This window comes from Pan troglodytes, chromosome 1 (assembly GCF_028858775.2).
Source record: "Pan troglodytes isolate AG18354 chromosome 1, NHGRI_mPanTro3-v2.0_pri, whole genome shotgun sequence".
NCBI lineage: Eukaryota > Metazoa > Chordata > Mammalia > Primates > Hominidae > Pan > Pan troglodytes.
Window position 1 is genome coordinate 88,128,011 of NC_072398.2, and position 20,393 is coordinate 88,148,403.

Consider the following 20,393-nt stretch of genomic DNA (forward strand, 5'->3'; position numbering starts at 1 on the left):
CCTGGCACACAGCAGGCCTCAATCGATGTTTTTTTGACTTGAAGCTTACAATTTAGTTAAGGAGATAAGATGTGCACAAATTATGAGCACATAAGCTATAATAAAAGGACTAGCAAAGGCTGAGGAAGAATAGAAGAAAGATTAATTTGGGGTGGGAGGAGCAGAGAAGGCTTCACGAAGATGTGGCATTTGAGGTCAGCTTTGAAAGATGAATAAGAGTTTGACAGGTAGAGTTGGTGGGGATGGTGGTGGTAGAAAATCTACACAGAACAACTCCTCCTTATGGCTTCTTTATTCCTCCTTTCTGCCTTCTCCAGATGGAAGGGTCCTATTGCAAAACTTTAACCTATATTTTTTTCTTCTCCCACATCTATCTCTATATTTACCTGGTTTTTGTATTAGCCCTAGTCTGCAAGTGATGTTGTCCCTCCCGTTCACTAAATTTTCAGTGGGCTCAGAATATGCCCTCTTCCTCTGGCTATCCCAGGGAGGCCAGGAAGGTTTTGTGTAATTCGGCGGTCACTTTTTATGCATTCAGAATGGAAACACATGGTCTGACAAGGATGTACTTATAGGAATACAGGGCTAGAGTACTTGAAATTAAGATTCTCCTTGCAAAGTCCAGACATGTGGTCTTGTCCAATGACCTTGGAGTAAACTGGGTAAAATGGCCATGGAGAGGGTAGAGAGGAACCTCTCTCCATTCAAGTTGTGCTGCTGCGCTTTTGGGACTCCTGGCCAGGTAACAAGGTGTTGAAGCTGAGAGAGGGCCCTGATAGGGAAACCAGGAACCCCTAGGGCTAATTCCTTGGCCACTTCCTTGGCCTCTTATATATGGAGGTGGAATTAGAGGAGTTACGTAAGTTCTTTCTCAGGGGTCTTTGAACTACTTCCCTACCTCAGGGATAGAGGTGTCTGAGCAAACCATGAGACTAAGTTGTGTGTCCTCTGGCAAGTCCCTCCCCTTCTCTGGGCCTTGGTTTTCTCTTCTGAAGAATGAAGTATACAGCACACCACTGACAGACTCCTTCCTCCTCAGTTCTGGCCTTCTCCGATTCTGTGGCTCCAAAGCTGAGACCCTCCAGGAGATCCGGGAACTTGTCAAGGCCCCCAGGAGGTACCAAGGCTAGCTGGGGTGTGGGACGCTTGGGTTCCTTTCTACCCACAAGGGCCTTGCCCCTTTCATCCTGGCCTGGCCTGGTGCCCTGGGCCTCCCTTAGTCCCCACCCTTGCCTCTCCCTTCATAGCCCCTTCCACATACTCGCAGGTAAAGCCTGGAGCTGAGGATGGGACCCCACCGCCCCCACCCAGGTCCTTCCCTCCTTCCCTCCCTCCCTGGCGCCTATTAGCTAGCCCAGGCCATGGGGGCGGTGGCTGCTGAGTCTCCGTGCCAGGCCCAGCCCCCAGAGACGCACCTGTTCTGACCTGCTGAGCAGGTTCCCAGGTTTCTGCCGTCGTTGTTGGCCACAGCGTGGGAAGCAGCTCTGGGGGAGCTCGGAGCTCCCGGTCACGGCTTCTTGGGGGTAGCTACGGCTGGGTGGGTAGAACGGGGCCGGGGCTGGGGCTGGGTCCCCTAGTGGAGACCCAAGTGCGAGAGGCAAGAACTCTGCAGCTTCCTGCCTTCTGGGTCAGTTCCTTATTCAAGTCTGCAGCCGGCTCCCAGGGAGATCTCGGTGGAACTTCAGAAACGCTGTGCAGTCTGCCTTTCAACCATGCCCCTGTCCCTGGGAGCCGAGATGTGGGGGCCTGAGGCCTGGCTGCTGCTGCTGCTACTGCTGGCATCATTTACAGGTAGGACTTGCCTGAACCATCAGGACACTTGCTTCTGAGCCCAACCTGGCACTGACACACATGCACAAACACATAGACACACACGCACGCACACACATATCCTCCTTTCTTTGACTCTGAACTGAGGAGCCAGTCTCTCTCTCCTACCCCCAGCTTCCAGCAGTGCCCCCAGAAAAGCCAGTATAGCCCTTCCCCTTCTTGTTTCCTCCCAGCCCCCAGGCCAGGTCACTATGTCTGGGATCCCTGACACCTCTGCCAAAGGCTTGCCTAGGCCTGAGCTGTCTTGGGGAATAGACATGGTGACCCAGTGTAGGTGGGCAGGCAGGTGGGACTTGTGAGGATCCTGTTCACCCCAGGGTTTCCTGGAGGTGCCTTGGCCTACCCCCTGGGCTCTGGAAGGGCTGCCTGGAACTGGGGCTGACTCAGAGCTCAGCTGGTTTCTGCAGTCATCAGGGTGCAGGAAGCCTGATGCCCAGAGAGTGGATGGGGGATTTCTATTTCCTTCTCTTCTCTCCATGATGTTCTAGAGCACCAGGACTGGGGCACCTGTTAAGGACTATAGGAGAGCTGAGAATGCCCGTCACTCTGACCCCTCCCTTTCCCTGGGCACAATATTAGGTGCCAGGGTGGTAATAAGGGGGTTTAGATGGATGGGGGTCTAAGGAAAGGAACCTTCTAGATAGGGTGTGGTCCCCATTTGTTCATCTCCTGTTCCCCCATTTTCTTAACTAGATGCCTTGTATTACTTCTCACCTCCTGTCTGTCTAATGCATATAGAGCAAATATGAGTTATAGGAATGTATAATCTTCAGAGTAGAGGAGAGTGTGTGTGCGTGTGTGTGCACAGTGAGACCTCAGTGGGATTCCATAGGCCGTTCCTAGGGTAATGAGTAACAGAAATATTTCTCCTTCAAAAGATAGGGCCTGATCTGGACAGGACAGTTTGATTCTCAGGCCCAGGAGCAGTAGCAAGGGAGCCTCTGTTGCCCAGCAAGATCTAGCAGTGATTCCCCTACCTCCATCTCCAGCCAAAGCTTTGAGGAGGGGAATAAGGCCTAGATGTGTGGATTGGTGGAGGTATGGGCTGCTCCAACTCTGGTTTTATTATAGGTCATGGGCCCAGCCTCCAGTCGTAGGATACTGAGCTCCTACCCCTGCCATCCCCTCACAGTCCGCTACCACCTGTGTTTTAATTCCCATCTTCCAGATAATCCTTCTCACTTGTTTAGGCCAAAAAGGTGGAGCCTAGTTGCTGGAGTTGGGGAACCAGCAGTCACTTTCCTGTGGGATCTACCCACACTTAAAGAGTGGAGTCATGCCATCTCAGGACTTGGAAGAGATCAAAGAGATCACCACTCCAACTCTCTCATTTTACAGATGAAAAAACTGAGAGAGATAGGCAAGTGAGATCTGCAAGATTACTCAATGTTAGGAGTAGACACACACGCACACACACAAACATCTCTTTCCTTTGACTCTGAACTGAGGAGCCAATCTCTCTCTCCCACCCCCAGCTTCCAGCAGTACCCCCAGAAGAGCCAGTGTAGCCCTTGCCTTTCATGTTCCCTCCCAGCCCCCAGGCCAGGTCACTATGGCTGGAATCCCTGATTACCTCTGCTCAGTGTTAGAAGCATAACCAGGGTTAGTGTCTTGGTGTTCTCACTCTAAGTTCATTGAAGAATAGTACATTTGAGTGCACACTGGGTACAACCTGGATACTAGATGCTGGAGATGCAATGGTGACTGCATCACATGGTTCTTGCCTTCCTTTTCCATGATGGCAAAACTGTTCTTACTAAGAGAAGCCCAGGGAAGGGGACAGGAGACCCCCTTCTAGTTAGACCTCATGCAATGCCTGGCAGTAAGCGAGGAAGCCTGGCTCCAGATTGCCCCAGGAAGCTGGCACCTGGTAGGAGGCCACTCTGCTGCTGCTGCAGCTACAACCTGCACAGAGCTGAGGTTGCTCTGGGGGCTGGAGGCTCCTAGCCTGAGGATCAGATGGTCCTACCTCCACTACCACCCCCATTCTGGCTCTTCTGTGTGTAGACTCTCCTTAATGGCTCCCAGGAACCTGGAATGTTTCATGTCTCTGAAAAAATCCTTGGACTGGGAAGTCAGGAGTCTTGGTCCAGATCCCGTTTCTGCTATTAATCTATTTGGTAACCTTGGGCAGCGATGAAACCAGACTTCAGTAGACTGAGAGCTAGGACCAGATGATCTCTATTGACCTTCCAGCTCTGAAATACGATGACTCTGTGATGGTCCAGGCCTGGCTGAAATGGGGTGCTGGGGTGTTGGAAGGGTCACTGGGTCTGGCTGTGGAGATAGGAGGAGGAAAGCGTTCTGGTCTCATCTCTCAGAGGGTACCAGAGTACCTTTCCCCAGGCCTTCCTGGCCCTACTGCAAATTCACCCCCCACCCAAATCCTGGGCCATTAGAGCTCTGAGCCCCAGGGCCCTGCCCCACCCCTGACAGGGAAAGGAGCCCAGGCTTGGGAGGCGCCTCAGCACCACAGCTCTTTGTCTCTCCTTAATGGGTTGAGTTTCCGGGTGAGGTCTCCTCCCTTCTCCCTCCCCCATCTCTTACCCTGGGGCTGAGGGACCCAAATCCACGAGACACCCCTCCCCTCATTAGGATCCTAGTCCCTAGCTCTTTGTCGGGTTCAGGAGCCCTGCAGGACCAAAGGGCAAGTGGTGCTCTGCGTTCTGAGGTCTGCCTTCTGGGGGTTAGGATCAGCTTTCTGTCTGAGGTTAATTTCCTCGAAAGGGAGGGGCCCATCCTTACTTTTCTACTCCTGTTTACAGAGGGGGGCAGGCCCTTTCCTGTAGGACCTACCCAAACCCAGGGAAGCCAGCAAGGGAAGTGGTGAGAACTGGGAGAATCCCAGGGAAGCTCTGTGACCCCAGTGACCTTGTTTCCACCCTAGTGTTTAAGGAGGCCGGGCCAAGGAGACCCTAGCTACAGAGATGAGGAGGTTAGAGTTCATGATTCCATCAGCCAGACCAGAGCCTCAGGATCTGGGGGTCCTCTAGGCAAAGTGAATGGGGATTAGCTACTTTGGGGCCCAGTGAGGAGAGAATGATTGGATGTTCTAGCCTCCAAAAACTTGCCCTTGCTCTGACCGAAGTCTAGGCACAGAGAAGGGATGGAGGTGATGTGGGGAACGAAGTCAGAAGGGAAGGGAGTAGAGAAGCCTAGGGTCTTAATTTGGGAAGAGAATCTAAATGAGGAGGGGGCCAGGCGTGGTGGCTCACGCCTATAATCCCAGCACTTTGGGAGGCCAAGGCAGGTGAATCCCTTGAGGCCAGGAGTTTGAGACCAGCCTGGGCAACACGGCAAAATCCCGTCTCTACAAAAAATACAAAAGTTAGCCAGGCATGGTAGCATACCTGTGGTCCCAGCTACTTGGGAGGATTGCCTGAATCCAAGGAGACTGAAGTTGCAGTGAGCCATGATCACGCCACTACACTCTAGCCTGGGTGACAGAGTGAGACTCTGGGTCAAAAAAAAAAAAAAAAAAAGAGGAGGCGAAGTTCAGAACTGGGGAGACATCTGCCATGCCTCCTGAAGGAAGGCCGTGGAGAAGGCGGCTGAGGTCACTCTTTCACTGGAACAGGCAGCCTCTGGCCTCAGGAGATTTTCTCATAGTTTTCTGGCCACCCCCACCCCCTTCCCTCTAAATCTGGTGTGTCCTGAGAGCTGGAGTTGAGGCTGTGATTTGGGATGGGGCAGAGCTGGCCATGGTGGGTGGAGGGGCAGTGTGGAGCAGGGGTTAGGATCTCAGGAGTTTGGGAGAAGCTGAATCCTGGTTCTCCCACCCACAGTGTGGCTGTTGTGGTGACTCAGCCAGGCTCAGACTCTGGCTCCGGGGGGTTTAGGGGACTTATCTGTGCTGGGAGCTGTGTCTGGGCCAGAGTGGGGCTGCCTCAAGGCCTGTCCTCCCCATTGTTCTCATCTCCCTTTGTGATTGTGTGGCCCCCCTCCCCAGACACTAATCTGTGGGTGGGCGTTTTGCCCAGGCTGGGAAGCTCTCACTAAGCTGGGGGGCTTAGGACAATGGGGGGTAAGTGAGGGAGGTGGGTGAAGGCGGAGAGGGAATCTTCTGGTTTTTAAAGTTCCTTAGCACTCCAAGGCCAAGGTTATGGGGCAAAGAGTGGATGGAAAGGGGTTTGCTGGGTTGTTTGTGTCACCTGTCCTGGATGGTGAGCTTCGGTGCGTCCCTCCTAGGTCCTTTCTCACCCCAAACTCACCCACATACTCCAGCTCTCGGGTGGAGATTGTTGCTGTCAGGTAAGGGGAGGCAGGAGTTAACAAAGGAGCATGAGACCCTAGACAGCCTGGACCCCTCCCTCTAGCCCCAGGCAGGATTCCCCTCACCCCACCAAACCCACACCAGACAACCCTTACCCAGGCCTGGAGCCAGAGCTGGTTTTTCTGGTGGTGGCAGCAGCAGAGCCCTGACAGAGATTCCCAGGGAGAGGCCTCCTTGGGGGGCCAGAGCTGCTGAGGGGCCCAGGGGAGTGGCTGGGGGTAGTGGTGAGAAGGTTGGCAGTCCTTTTAGTAGGAACCTGAGGAGCACGGGGAGAGGGAACATTTGTTTTGTTCTGCTGGGGAGTCCTTAATGGCAAGTTCCCATCACCTGGAGGGACAGTGACCTCATCTCTGGGTACTTCCACCTTGAGCCTGAGATTAATATGTCTTCAAGTCTTGGGGTAAGGTGGGGAAGGATGGTGGGGGTGACATTCCAGGCAGGATGCAGAGGCAAAGGCTCACAGCCACATACCACTGACCAAGGGCAGGTGAGACATGTGGAAGCCAAGATAAACCGACAGCAAAATATTTACTATGTGTGCAGAGTTCTGCGAGACAAGAATGCACTCCATGCATACAGAGGGTGTGACACACACACGGAATCATGTGTGCACACACATTCACACATACTGATACACAGCTCTTCCCTCTGGACACAGACAAGTAAGTACGTATATGCCCCTAAGATAAGACATGAACACATATATGTGCCAAACACCCACCAGTTTATGCAAGGAGATAGCCTCACATGCGTTTGAACCAGCACTAAGATTGGCCAGGCCCTCAGCCACAGCTCCCCATACACAAAAAACTCATACTTACTCCCTTCCTCCTTCTCACAGACCCACCTCTAGGATCCCCTACATTCACACCTGTAAGTCCCAGCAGGGGATACTGATGGAGAAAGGCCCCTCATAAAGAAAAGATACTTCCTTAAAGATGCTCTTGATGGCTGGGTGTCAGCAAGTGCCAGCCTCAGTTTCCCCTCCTGAGATCAGAGGCCAGGCTCACATAGGAAGGAAAGTTGAGACCCAGGCATAGGGTGGGGAAGAGCCAGCCAGCCCAAACCTGGAATGGAGGGCCTGTCTGGGAGCGGGCGGGGTACACAAAGGGCTGGGCTCCAAAGAGGCCCGTGGGGGCCTGGCCAGGGTGGGGGAGGCCAAGGGCAGGGATCCCGTCTGGCCAGTTGGGCCTGTTCTCTCCCTTGCGCAAGGTGGTGGTGGCTGTGGCTAGGCTTGCTGCTGTGAGGCAGCTTCTGAGTCACCAAGGCTCCTGACCAGCGTCCTGGTACTCCAGGGAGGAGGGGTGGGAGGGTCAGAGGGAGGAGTGTCTAACCAGCCAGAGTCCACCAGCCTCAGTAAACAATTTGCAACAGAAGGGTCCCTGGGCTTGGCCTGGCCTGGCCACCACATGCCCTCAAGGTGACCTCACCAGGCAGGCAATGTGTCTCCTTTGGTCTGATGACATCATCATGCTGACGCCAGGCTGACACTGGGTGGAGGAGAGAAGGAGGAGGCAGTCCTGGCCTGCCCTGGCCTGGAAACCTGGACTTCTGGGTCTGTTTAGACAAGGACAGGGATTCTAGGGCCCAAATTCTATTTTGTCTTCTCTTGTACCCTAGGGTGGTAGGGGGGTACGCAGCTGGAGGAGGGTGTTGCCTCAGGCTGAGATGTTCCTACTAAGTAGTGGATTTAGAACAATGAGGATCTGTGGGAGATATCCAGAAGGGAATTTCCTGTTTTACTGGGTTCCTCGGTCTGTGAAGCTTCAGTGTGTCCCCTAGGGGTGGGGATCGTGGACTCACAGGTGAGAACATGGAGGATTGACATTCAGGCATGCGCTGGGTATCTAATGCCTGCTGTACCCTAAGAAGGTATTTTCCAAGGGAAATATAGGTGATTAGTGGTGGGGAGGCAGCAGGTGGTTGGCTAGTATAGGAATAGGGATGGAAAATATGCCATCTGATATTGTCTCAGAAATAGTCTTTAGAAAGGTTTGAGTGTCCTAATGGGGCAGGTCTTGGGATCCCTGTGACCTTCACAGACACCAGCGTTTGAAGCAGAGGATATGTTGTGCTGGAGATCCCCTACCCAAGCTCACTCACAGCCCTTCCTTGGCAGCCCTATTCTTTCCAGTGCCAGGAGGAGAAGAAGCCTGGGAGGGGTGCGGGTGGTTAGCTGGACTCCCAGGCTGGGCTGGGTGGGACCAACATTAGCTTAGGCAGGTCAGGGCTCTGGTATCTGGCCCTGCAGGTCTATCCTGTCCCATCTGGGCCCTCTCAGCACCCAACAGCATCCTTCTTCCCTCTCCTTCTGGTAGCAGGGCCACAGGAACCCCTTCCTGTGCTCTATGTGCTGCCTCACTAAAACTCTCTGATCCATTCTGGTGGGGCTTCATTTCCTCTCTCCATGCCTTCCTCCTTCCATCCCTATTTTTTTCCTCTGTCCAGTCTGGAGGTGCTCCCTTTGGCAGTGAACCCAATTAGCTAGCCCAGCCTATCCTGCCTCCACCCCAAGGTTACCATGTAATGTTCCTCCCTGGCCAGCCCAATGCTTGTTCCTCCTCATTTTTTTTTGGTGGCGGGGGGATGGTGTCTTGCTTTGTTGCCCAAGCTGGAGGTCAGTGGCATGATCTTAGCTCACTGCAACCTCCACCTCCTGGGTTCACCAGTTCTCCTACCTCAGCCTCCCGAGTAGCTGGGACTACAGGCGCCCGCCACCACGCCCATCTAATTTTTTTATTTTTAGTAGAGACAGGGTTTCACCATTTTGGCCAGGCTGGTCTCAAACTCCTGACCTCAGGTGATCTGCCTGCCTCAGCTTCCCAAAGTGCTGGGATTAGGGTGTGAGCCACTGTGCCCAGCCTGTTCCTCCTCATTCTACACTTTCCTTCTGTCTCTCTCATTTATTAATTCACCTGTTCATTCATTCACTTGGTCAATAAATGTTGACGGAACCCACATACCACTGAGCACTAAATCAGAAACAATGGTTCCAATGGTGATGTGAGGCCCAGAAAATAGGGATAAAGTGCTGTGATGGGAATGAAAGCAGGGTGCTGGGGAGCACAGAGGAAGGGCACCTAATGCTGCCTGGGGTGGGGGTGGGAGGAGGGAGGACTCCTGCTGGAAATGATGTCTAAGCAGAGTCTTAAATGATGAGTAGGCGCTACCAGACATAGGGAGGAGGGCATTCCAGGCAGGGGGTACGGTGTGAGCAGAGGTGAGGAACAACAAGGTGTGTGGCTTGCTGGGCAGAGGCAGGGACAACACACTGTTGGGGGTTGCTGGGGCACGCGTTCCAAGGCAAGGAGCTCCTGCCATCCCAGCATGTTCCTTTGCTCTGCCCCCAGGCCCCAATCCCCATATTTCACTTTTGATTCCATGACTCCAAATTTATTTCTTCCCAACAATGAACATCCTCAGGCCCTGTCTCCCTCATAAGTTACTCATCCTAGAAATTTAGGAGCTGCCTTTGAGTCTTTCCTCTCCTTCATCTCTCTTTCTGGTCAGTGACCAAATCCCTGTCAAATCTCCCCCGAGAACTGTCCCCTCCTCTCCACCCTAGCACTACTGCACCCAGGCTGCAGCTGCAGCCTTCAGTGACTGCCCCTCACCACTTGCTCATGGCACTCCCTGGCTAAGGAACCTTTAGTGACTCCCCATTTCCTCTTGACCAAGTATGAATTCCTTTGCTGGTATGGAAGTTCCCCGGTGATTTGGCCCCACCCTGTCCCAACCATATTTTCCACTCCTGCTCAACACACACACCCTGTCTTAGGCTGGGTCCTCTCCTCTTTGCTTCCTAAACAAGCCACCTTCTCCATCTCCTTGGTGTTTGCTCACCGTGGTCCCTGATTTAGAATGCCTTTCTAGGCCTCTCTCCCTCCTAATCCTACCCAACTCATGCATGGGGCCCTCCCAAATGATTCAGTCCCATAGTGATTGCCCCATCCCACAGTTGGCCTGTAACCCACCCCTGAGCACTAAATCAGAAACCATCATCACATGTTTCCATATGTGTCTATATGTATCTCTTGCTCCTGAGCAGAACTCAAGTCCCATGAGAGCAGGGAGTGGATCCTTATTTGCAGATAAGGTAACATGATGGATAGCTCTGATTCCAGAATCCCTGAGGGCTTCATTAATATGCTAAATACTAGCCCTTTGTACTAGCCCTTTGTCCCTTGTCCTCCGATTCCAGCTTACAATTCTGACCCGGTTGTTGTGTGTCTGCCCTGATCTCATCTCTCTGGGCCTCTGACCTGGGCCCTTTCTGTCTTTAGTGGCTTGCTCATTCCTGCCTCTGAGCCTTGGTTCATGCCTTTCCTCCCACATGGAACACTTCCTGCGCTATGGGAATCCAGGTCTCTCATCTTCAAGCCATGAAAAGAATGTTCCAAAGGGCCTACTGAATAGACCCTTCCTACCCTATGTGCCCCATTCCAGACACCAACAGTTTTGGATTCTTGCCGTGGCTCCCGGCCACACTTTCTGAAACTATCCACTTTTTCCCGGTTGGTGGGTTGAACCTCCTCTGAAAGTTTGTTCATGGCTTTCCCTGTTTCTTTGTGCATATATTCCATTTCCCTGATGACTGTGAGCTCCCTGAGGGCAGAGGCTGGGTCTCCTGTTCTGTTGCAGCCTCCCACCTTGCAACTGCTCAGGATACAATCCTAGGCTGCAAGAGGGTGTGAGCCTTCCATAAATCGTCTGTGTGGCCTTAGGCAAGCCACTTCCTCTCTCTGGGTCTCAGTTTCCTCATCTGTTAAACGGTGATAATAACGCCTACCTCTTGGGAATGTTTTGTAGATTTAATAAGATAATGAACTGAATGTGCTTTGCAAGCCCAAATGCTCCAGGAGTTCCGGTCACCTTTGCTGTCATTATCATTATGACTGTGCTCCCCCAGCTCTGGCAGCACCCCTAATGGTGGCTGTCCCTCTCTGCCCCCTGCAGGCCGGTGCCCCGCGGGTGAGCTGGAGACCTCAGACGTGGTAACTGTGGTGCTGGGCCAGGACGCAAAACTGCCCTGCTTCTACCGAGGGGACTCCGGCGAGCAAGTGGGGCAAGTGGCATGGGCTCGGGTGGACGCGGGCGAAGGCGCCCAGGAACTAGCGCTACTGCACTCCAAATACGGGCTTCATGTGAGCCCGGCTTACGAGGGCCGCGTGGAGCAGCCGCCGCCCCCACGCAACCCCCTGGACGGCTCAGTGCTCCTGCGCAACGCAGTGCAGGCGGACGAGGGCGAGTACGAGTGCCGGGTCAGCACCTTCCCCGCCGGCAGCTTCCAGGCGCGGCTGCGGCTCCGAGTGCTGGGTAAGCGGAGATCTCTGGGTATGGTCTGAGCCGCTGTGGATGCAGGGGGAAGGAGAGATGGGGACTGCAGAGATGGATGGGGCAGAGGTAGAACAGGAATAAAAAGTGGGGTCATGTTCAGGTGAGGGAGCTTCATCCAGCTAGCTATCCTCGCACCCAATCCAGAAATTCTCTCCAAGTAACCCCAAAAGCTGGGGAAGAATCCGTTTATTAGGAAGTTCTTCCTTCCGACGACATGAAACTCCCTCTGTTACTTTTGCCCTGTGGCAATATGGCACTGGCTTATTCTCTTTTCTGCACAACAACCTTTCCAAAAGCAGAGGCCCTTTGTCATGCCCCACCCAAATCTACTCTTCTCCAAGCTAAACTTACTGGTTCCTGACACAGTTCCACCAAAGACAATTTCAAAGCCTCTCTCACCATCCTGTGCTCCATGGTATTTTTTACAATGTGGGTCCTGAATGTGAACACAGGCCCAGCAATGGTGTGGCCATACACGATCAGAGGAGCTAATACCTTCCTTGATATGGACCTTCAGTGAATGTGGTCTGAGATCACAATCGCTTTTTTTATTTTTTGAGACAGAGTCTCGCTCTGTCGCCCAGGCTGGAGTGCATTGGCTCACTGCAAGCTCCGCCTCCCGGGTTCACGCCATTCTCCTGCCTCAGCCTCCCGAGTAGCTGGGTCTACAGGCGCCCACCACCACGCCCAGTTAATTTTTTTGTATTTTTAGTAGAGACAAGGTTTCACCGTGTTAGCCAGGATGGTCTCGATCTCCTGACCTCGTGATCCGCTCGTCTTGGCCTCCCAAAGTGCTGGGATTACAGGCGTGAGCCACCGCGCCCAGCCACAATCACTTTTTAAACCATCACTTTATATTGTGGGCACTTGTGGTGAACTCTGGACTTATGGTCAAGTTAAGTCTTTTCCATTCTGTGTTAATATTTTGAAGGTAAAAATAAAGGTTTTTGGCTGGGTGAGGTGGCTCATGCCCTGTAATCCCAGCACTTTGGGAGGCTGAGGTGGGCAGATCACCTGAGGTCAGGAGTTCGAGACCAGCCTGGCCAACATGGTGAAACCCCATCTCTACTAAAAATACAAAAATCAGCTGGGTGTGGTGGTGCGCACCTGTAATCCCAGCTACTCAGGAGGCTGAGGCAGGAGAATTGCTTGAACCCAGGAGGCGGAGATTGCAGTGAGCCGAGATCATGCCACTGCACTCCAGCCTGGGCGACAGACGGAGACTCAGTCTCACAAGTAGATAAATAAATAAATAAATAAATACATAAAATAAAGGTTTTTATAGTTTCCCTTTATTCACATATAAGTTAATAACATCAGCCTTGGAGTAAAAATAAAAACCCAAGTGTAAATCTAGGCTTTGTCACCTAATAGCTGATGACTTGGGACAGTCACTTAACTTCCTTGTGCTTTGGTTTCCTCATCTGGAAAATAGAGATAATAATACCTAACTCACTGTTTGTTGACAGAATTTGAGATAACATTTATAAGGTATTTAGCATAATAGTTGACACATAGTAAATGCTTACTAGATGGTGGTTATTATTATTAGGTAGATGATATCTGGTTAGTTTTTTAATTACTTCATTATTTTATTTTTTAAAATAACCTATGTTCATTGTAAAAAATTTGCACAGTAGAGAAGGATACAAAGTCACCTGAATTTCTACCATTCATCTGCGTCTCCATGAAATAAGAGAAGGAAAGGGGGCCTGAAAGTTTGTACTTGAGCAAGACTGAAATGCGATGAGTGGGGGCCTCCTGACAGGGATTGTGCAGACCTGTGACCCCTGCCTTTCCCCATTTGCAGTGCCTCCCCTGCCCTCACTGAATCCTGGTCCAGCACTAGAAGAGGGCCAGGGCCTGACCCTGGCAGCCTCCTGCACAGCTGAGGGCAGCCCAGCCCCCAGCGTGACCTGGGACACGGAGGTCAAAGGCACAACGTCCAGCCGTTCCTTCAAGCACTCCCGCTCTGCTGCCGTCACCTCAGAGTTCCACTTGGTGCCTAGCCGCAGCATGAATGGGCAGCCACTGACTTGTGTGGTGTCCCATCCTGGCCTGCTCCAGGACCAAAGGATCACCCACATCCTCCACGTGTCCTGTAAGTACTTGGATGCTTGGTTAGGGAGGCCCAAGGGGTTCTCAGCAGATTGGTGAGATGCCATAGGTCCCTGAGCCATGCCAGGCTGGCCAGCCTGGGTCCTGGAGGCTATAGTATGTGACAGAGCACTAGTCCAAATGTGGAAGACCTGGAGCCCGATCCCAGAGGATAGACCTCTCTGAGCTTCTGTGTCCTTATCTTTACAAAGGAGATTGCCTTGTTTCACAGGGTTGTTGGGAGAATCAATTAGAAACATGGAATTGAAAGCACTTTCTAAAATATTAGTTTAGGATTTGGAAATAGATAAACTTAGACAAGCCCTAGTTCTACTTACCAGCTGTTATTCAATCTTGTTAGGCTTCATTTTCTTCATCAGCAAAATGGGTATAATTATTTATAACTCATACCAACTTTAGAGGGTTTTAATGGGAATTAGAAACTATGAATGCAGAGCAACTCACACAGTGCTTAGCGCATTGAAGGCGCTTGGTAAATGGTAGATATTGTTTTCCCAGTGCTAGATTTCAAGCCTCTGGAGGGGATAAGACTGTCAGCATTTGGCTCAAAGCAGGTCCTCAACAAATGTTTGTTGAAGAAATGAATGAACTAGTAGGATTGTTACACCTTTGAAAAATCAGGCAACATTTATTCAGCACCTGTTCTATGACTAGCACTATGCTAGGCAACACAGGACATCCAGAAAATGTGTGATGGATCACTACCTTGAGGGACTTATGGTCTCATTGTACAGGTAAACCAATACAGACTCTCTGAGCTTAGAGAGGGGAGGGAACAGTGTGGCCAGGAGCTGTCAGCAGGGTGGGGCTGAGCTAGGTTTGGCAGCAGATGAGTAGGATGGAGAAGGGCAAGGGGAGGGTGTTTCAGGCAGGGTGGGGTGGGGGCAGGGCCCTTTGAGGTACCACATGATCAAAGGCATCATTCCCATTCTTTCTCCTCCCACTTCCCATTCCAGTCCTTGCTGAGGCCTCTGTGAGGGGCCTTGAAGACCAAAATCTGTGGCACATTGGCAGAGAAGGAGCTATGCTCAAGTGCCTGAGTGAAGGGCAGCCCCCTCCCTCATACAACTGGACACGGTAAGGGCCCGAGCCTGGGGAAGGCCTAACTTGAGACTAGGTTCCACCCCTCTCAGGGCCAGGATATACCACTATGGAATGGGACAATATATTCTGAGCCCCCAAATAAATTGGGGTATGTGTTCAGATCTCTTGTATTATTATACTCATCATACAAGAATATGTATGGTCACCAAATATTATTGGCTTGCCCAGGGAATCTAAGATACATGGTCATTAGTAGGGAATAAATGGATAAGCCCTTAAATTTTTTGTCTTTTATTTTATTTATTTTAGTTTTGAGACGGAGTCTTGCTCTGTCGCCAGGCTGGAGTGCAGTGGCATGATCTCGGCTCACTGAAACCTCCGCCTCCTGGGTTCAAGCAGTTCTCCTGCCTCAGCCTCCTGAGTAACTGGGATTACAGGTGCGCGCCACCAACCCCAGCTAATTTTTGTATTTTTAGTAGAGATGGGGTTTTACCATGTTGGCCAGGCTGGTCTCGATCTCTAGACCTTGTGATCTGCCCACGTTGGCCTCCCAAAGTACTGTGATTACAGGCGTGAGCCACCACGCCCAGCCCTTGTCTTTTATTTTTATTTTTTTGAGATGGAGTTTCACTCTGTTGCCCAGGCTGGAGTGCAGTGGTGCGATCTTGGCTCACTGCAACCTCTGCCTGCCAGGTTCAAGAGATTCTCCTGCCTCAGCCTCCCAAGTAGCTGGGATTACAGGTGTGTGCCAGCATGCCCAGCTAGTTTTTTGTATTTTTAGTAGAGATGGGCTTTCACCATGTTGACCACGCTGGTCTCGAACTGCTGACCTCAGGTGATCCGCCAGCCTCGGCCTCCCAAAGTGCTGGAATTATAGGCGTGAGCCACCATGCCCGGCCTTGTCTAACTTTTAAATTGTGAAATATAACACAATATTTCGATATTAATATTTTATATATTTATGTGAGTGCATAAAATGGACAAGACAGCTGTGTCTTTTTCTAGTTGTTGTTAAGCCAACACTCCTATAACCACCACAATATTGCTAGCACCTCAAAAACACCCACTACCTCCAGTTCCCTCAAGGCATCCTTGGCCTTTTTCCAAGATCTGAAATATCTAGAGAGTCAGGGAGAGATTGGGTACACATGTGTGTGAGCACATCATGGGCATGTTCTCACATGTGAGCATATGAGCTATGCATGTGGCCTTGTGCCTGGGGCTATGTTTGTGTATCCTGCCATGCAACATCACGGGTGTTGGAGCAGGCAGTCACATTTTCCAATTACCTCTACACCCAGCTAGGAGTGGAGTGTCCTGTTGTGTGGACTTTATAACATGTGTACCTGGTACCCAGTGTTAGATGACGTGATGCCTGTGGAAGCATGTGGGATGGCACACGTGTGGATCTTCCCCGGGTGTGTGTGTGGGGTGCCCAGGTCAGGCTGGGCAGCAGGGAGAAAGGACCTCTGCCTAGACCTGCCTGGTGGAGGGAGGGGCACCGTGGGAACAGCCTGCGGCTCTGGGTGACGTCATGGGGGTGGAGGGTGGAGAGCTGTCTGGACACGTTGGGTGGTGGTGGCTTTAGCCCTTCCCGGCTGGCACCCTTCAGCTTCCCTGTCTTCCAGGCTGGATGGGCCTCTGCCCAGTGGGGTACGAGTGGATGGGGACACTTTGGGCTTTCCCCCACTGACCACTGAGCACAGCGGCATCTACGTCTGCCACGTCAGCAATGAGTTCTCCTCGAGGGATTCTCAGGTCACTGTGGATGTTCTTGGTAAGCACTGGAGCAGAAGGGACAAGGGACCTGGGCCAAGGGCTTGGTGGGGGCAGCAGGAAGCAAGACAGAGACAGTGAATTGGGAAAGTGTTTATTCAGAGGGGGCTGGGCTGTGTGTCTTGCAGAGAATCAAACTGAGGTGTGGTTTTAGATGTTTTGCGGGGGAGCTGTGAGGTCTGGGGTGGGTTGTGGCTGCAGGCTTCCACCTCAGACAGTGGCCTGTCTCCAGCAGACCCCCAGGAAGACTCTGGGAAGCAGGTGGACCTAGTGTCAGCCTCGGTGGTGGTGGTGGGTGTGATCGCCGCACTCTTGTTCTGCCTTCTGGTGGTGGTGGTGGTGCTCATGTCCCGATACCATCGGCGCAAGGCCCAGCAGATGACCCAGAAATAGTGAGTACTGGGCACTCCTGGGTGGGTAGAACTAAGCTGAGAACAAAGAAGAGGATAGCAGGAGGTGGGCCAGGACCGAGGAGACTGGGTAGGCTGAAAACTGAGGAGTTTCAGACTAGAGGTGGGCAGGGTCTTTCTAGGGCTGAGGAGGAGCTAAGGGTCTGGAGCCCAGATGGAGCACTCAATCCTTCCACCTTAGTGAGGCTCAGATCCATGTGCCTGGATGTTGCCAAGTATGCACATGCACACAGCACACACATGCTCTTCAGCCGCACTGCCACCTGCAGCCACACACTCACACTTGCAGGGCCAGCACGGCACCCACACCCTCCAGGCCTGTCTCACTAGGCTCAGCCAGGATAGGCTCACCTTGGGAGGCTGCCACTACCCTCAGCTCCTGACAAGGGTGTGTCTTTCCCAGTGAGGAGGAGCTGACCCTGACCAGGGAGAACTCCATCCGGAGGCTGCATTCCCATCACACGGACCCCAGGAGCCAGGTGTGTGCCAAGGTTGGGTGTATGCATGCAGGGGTGTGGTCGCATTGGGGTCTGCTTGTGCCTGGGCCCCTCTGCAGACCAGGAGCACAGCTCTCTGCTGGGTCAGCCACTGACTCACAGCTGGGGTTGGCTGGGGTAGAGTTGAGAGGGTGTAGCTGCTTTGGGTCTGCTAGGGCTGCTCCAGAAGGCCCCCTTCAGCATTGGCCTAGGGCCTTCTCTGGGAAGCCACCATCAGTTCTGCTTCCAGGGTGGGTTTGTTGTCGCAGTGGGGAAATGAGGATGTTTGTTTCCAGGAGAGAATGGACCTGTTGGGTTGGGGGACAGGCAAGTAGGGAGGAGGCTGGTGGAGGATAAGAGGGGAAGAGGCTGAGGGGAGGAGGCTGAGCCCTGTTCTAACTGCCCCGTGTCTGGGCCCTGCAGCCGGAGGAGAGTGTAGGGCTGAGAGCCGAGGGCCACCCTGATAGTCTCAAGGACAACAGTAGCTGCTCTGTGATGGTGAGGCCCCCGGCCCCACCGGTGTCCCCACCACTCTCCTCGGGCCCCTGTCCTGGTCCCAGATATGGTGCGTCAGCAGCCCCCTTACCAGTCCCTCTTTCCTTAGCCCTGGCTCATGCAGCCCAGCACCGCATCTCTGCTACATCTTTGTTCTCCCGTCTCCCTCTCCCCATGCCTAACACTTGTTCCTGGTCCCCAATCTCTGGGCCCCTATGCTTCTGAGGCAACCGTTACCCCTGCTTATGCCTGGCCTCTGATCCCACCATGACCCAGCCATGCCCCACCATGTCCAGCTGCCCTGCCTTTGTTCCTGACTTGCCCTTTGCCCTTGGTCTCCAGAGTGAAGAGCCCGAGGGCCGCAGTTACTCCACGCTGACCACGGTGAGGGAGATAGAAACACAGACTGAACTGCTGTCTCCAGGCTCTGGGCGGGCCGAGGAGGAGGAAGATCAGGATGAAGGCATCAAACAGGCCATGAACCATTTTGTTCAGGAGAATGGGACCCTACGGGCCAAGCCCACGGGCAATGGCATCTACATCAATGGGCGGGGACACCTGGTCTGACCCAGGCCTGCCTCCCTTCCCTAGGCCTGGCTCCTTCTGTTGACATGGGAGATTTTAGCTCATCTTGGGGGCCTCCTTAAACACCCCCATTTCTTGCGGAAGATGCTCCCCATCCCACTGACTGCTTGACCTTTACCTCCAACCCTTCTGTTCATCGGGAGGGCTCCACCAATTGAGTCTCTCCCACCATGCATGCAGGTCACTGTGTGTGTGCATGTGTGCCTGTGTGAGTGTTGACTGACTGTGTGTGTGTGGAGGGGTGACTGTCTGTGGAGGGGTGACTGTGTCCGTGGAGGGGTGACTGTGTCCGTGGAGGGGTGACTGTGTCCGTGGTGTGTATTATGCTGTCATATCAGAGTCAAGTGAACTGTGGTGTATGTGCCACGGGATTTGAGTGGTTGCGTGGGCAACACTGTCAGGGTTTGGCGTGTGTGTCATGTGGCTGTGTGTGACCTCTGCCTGAAAAAGCAGGTATTTTCTCAGACCCCAGAGCAGTATTAATGATGCAGAGGTTGGAGGTGAGAGGTGGAGACTGTGGCTCAGACCCAGGTGTGCGGGCATAGCTGGAGCTGGAATCTGCCTCTGGTGTGAGGGAACCTGTCTCCTACCACTTCGGAGCCATGGGGACAAGTGTGAAGCAGCCAGTCCCTGGGTCAGCCAGAGGCTTGAACTGTTACAGAAGCCCTCTGCCCTCTGGTGGCCTCTGGGCCTGCTGCATGTACATATTTTCTGTAAATATACATGCGCCGGGAGCTTCTTGCAGGAATACTGCTCCGAATCACTTTTAATTTTTTTCTTTTTTTTTCTTGCCCTTTCCATTAGTTGTATTTTTTATTTATTTTTATTTTTATTTTTTTTTAGAGATGGAGTCCCACTATGTTGCTCAGGCTGGCCTTGAACTCCTGGGCTCAAGCAATCCTCCTGCCTCAGCCTCCCTAGTAGCTGGGACTTTAAGTGTACACCACTGTGCCTGCTTTGAATCCTTTACGAAGAGAAAAAAAAAATTAAAGAAAGCCTTTAGATTTATCCAATGTTTACTACTGGGATTGCTTAAAGTGAGGCCCCTCCAACACCAGGGGGTTAATTCCTGTGATTGTGAAAGGGGCTCCTTCCAAGGCATCTTCATGCAGGCAGCCCCTTGGGAGGGCACCTGAGAGCTGGTGGAGTCTGGAATTAGGGATGTGAGCCTCGTGGTTACTGAGTAAGGTAAAGTTGCATCCACCATTGTTTGTGATACCTTGGGGAATTGCTTGGACCTGGTGACAAGGGCTCCTGTTCAATGGTGGTGTTGGGGAGAGAGAGAGCAGTGATTATAGACCGAGAGAGTAGGAGTTGAGGTGAGGTGAAGGAGGTGCTGGGGGTGAGAATGTCGCCTTTCCCCCTGGGTTTTGGATCACTAATTCAAGGCTCTTCTGGATGTTTCTCTGGGTTGGGGCTGGAGTTCAATGAGGTTTATTTTTAGCTGGCCCACCCAGATACACTCAGCCAGAATACCTAGATTTAGTACCCAAACTCTTCTTAGTCTGAAATCTGCTGGATTTCTGGCCTAAGGGAGAGGCTCCCATCCTTCGTTCCCCAGCCAGCCTAGGACTTCGAATGTGGAGCCTGAAGATCTAAGATCCTAACATGTACATTTTATGTAAATATGTGCATATTTGTACATAAAATGATATTCTGTTTTTAAATAAACAGACAAAACTTGTTCTGTCTGGCTCCTGTCTTGCCCCTTGAACTGTGTAAGCTCTGAGTCACATACTCTCTGTCTTGGTACCATCCTTCCTGTAGTCCCAAGTAGGGGAAGACTTAGGATGCCTGTAGCTGGGAGGGAAGGGAAAGAATTGGCCTCCACAAGGCCTTTGGCCATCTCTGAGAGTCCCCTGATAGGAAAGTGAAGCTAAGAACCCTTTCGAGGATGGCCAGTATCTTAGTTAGCAAAGTGTTTTAAATTCCTTTTTTTTTTTTTTTTTGAGATGAGGTCTCACTTTGTCACCCAGGCTGGAGTGCAGTGGCACTATCTCAGCTCACTGCAACCTCTGACTCCCAGGTTCAAGCGATTCTCTCACCTCA

The 20,393-nt window shown here is 52.3% G+C and overlaps 1 protein-coding gene across 1 annotated transcript; it reads left to right on the forward strand.

Annotated features, from left to right (window-relative positions):
- Positions 1-1,612: 1,612 nt before the first annotated feature.
- NECTIN4 (nectin cell adhesion molecule 4) lies at positions 1,613-20,027 on the forward strand. The gene is made up of 9 exons (XM_003308554.7): positions 1,613-1,791; positions 11,060-11,419; positions 13,251-13,541; positions 14,515-14,635; positions 16,231-16,379; positions 16,614-16,770; positions 17,192-17,267; positions 17,688-17,762; positions 18,102-20,027. The coding sequence occupies exons 1-9, from the start codon at positions 1,713-1,715 to the stop codon at positions 18,324-18,326; spliced, it is 1,533 nt and encodes a 510-aa protein (XP_003308602.2). The 5' UTR covers positions 1,613-1,712; the 3' UTR covers positions 18,327-20,027.
- The last annotated feature ends 366 nt before the right edge of the window (positions 20,028-20,393 follow it).

Bases quoted from the DNA above. Each gene is read 5' to 3' on its own strand.
- NECTIN4 (XM_003308554.7), top strand. From the start codon at position 1,713: ATGCCCCTGTCCCTGGGAGCCGAGATGTGGGGGCCTGAGGCCTGGCTG. The intron at 1,792-11,059 runs GTAGGACTTGCC...TGCCCCCTGCAG, and splicing joins ACTGCTGGCATCATTTACAG to GCCGGTGCCCCGCGGGTGAG. The intron at 17,763-18,101 runs GTGAGGCCCCCG...CTTGGTCTCCAG, and splicing joins ACAGTAGCTGCTCTGTGATG to AGTGAAGAGCCCGAGGGCCG.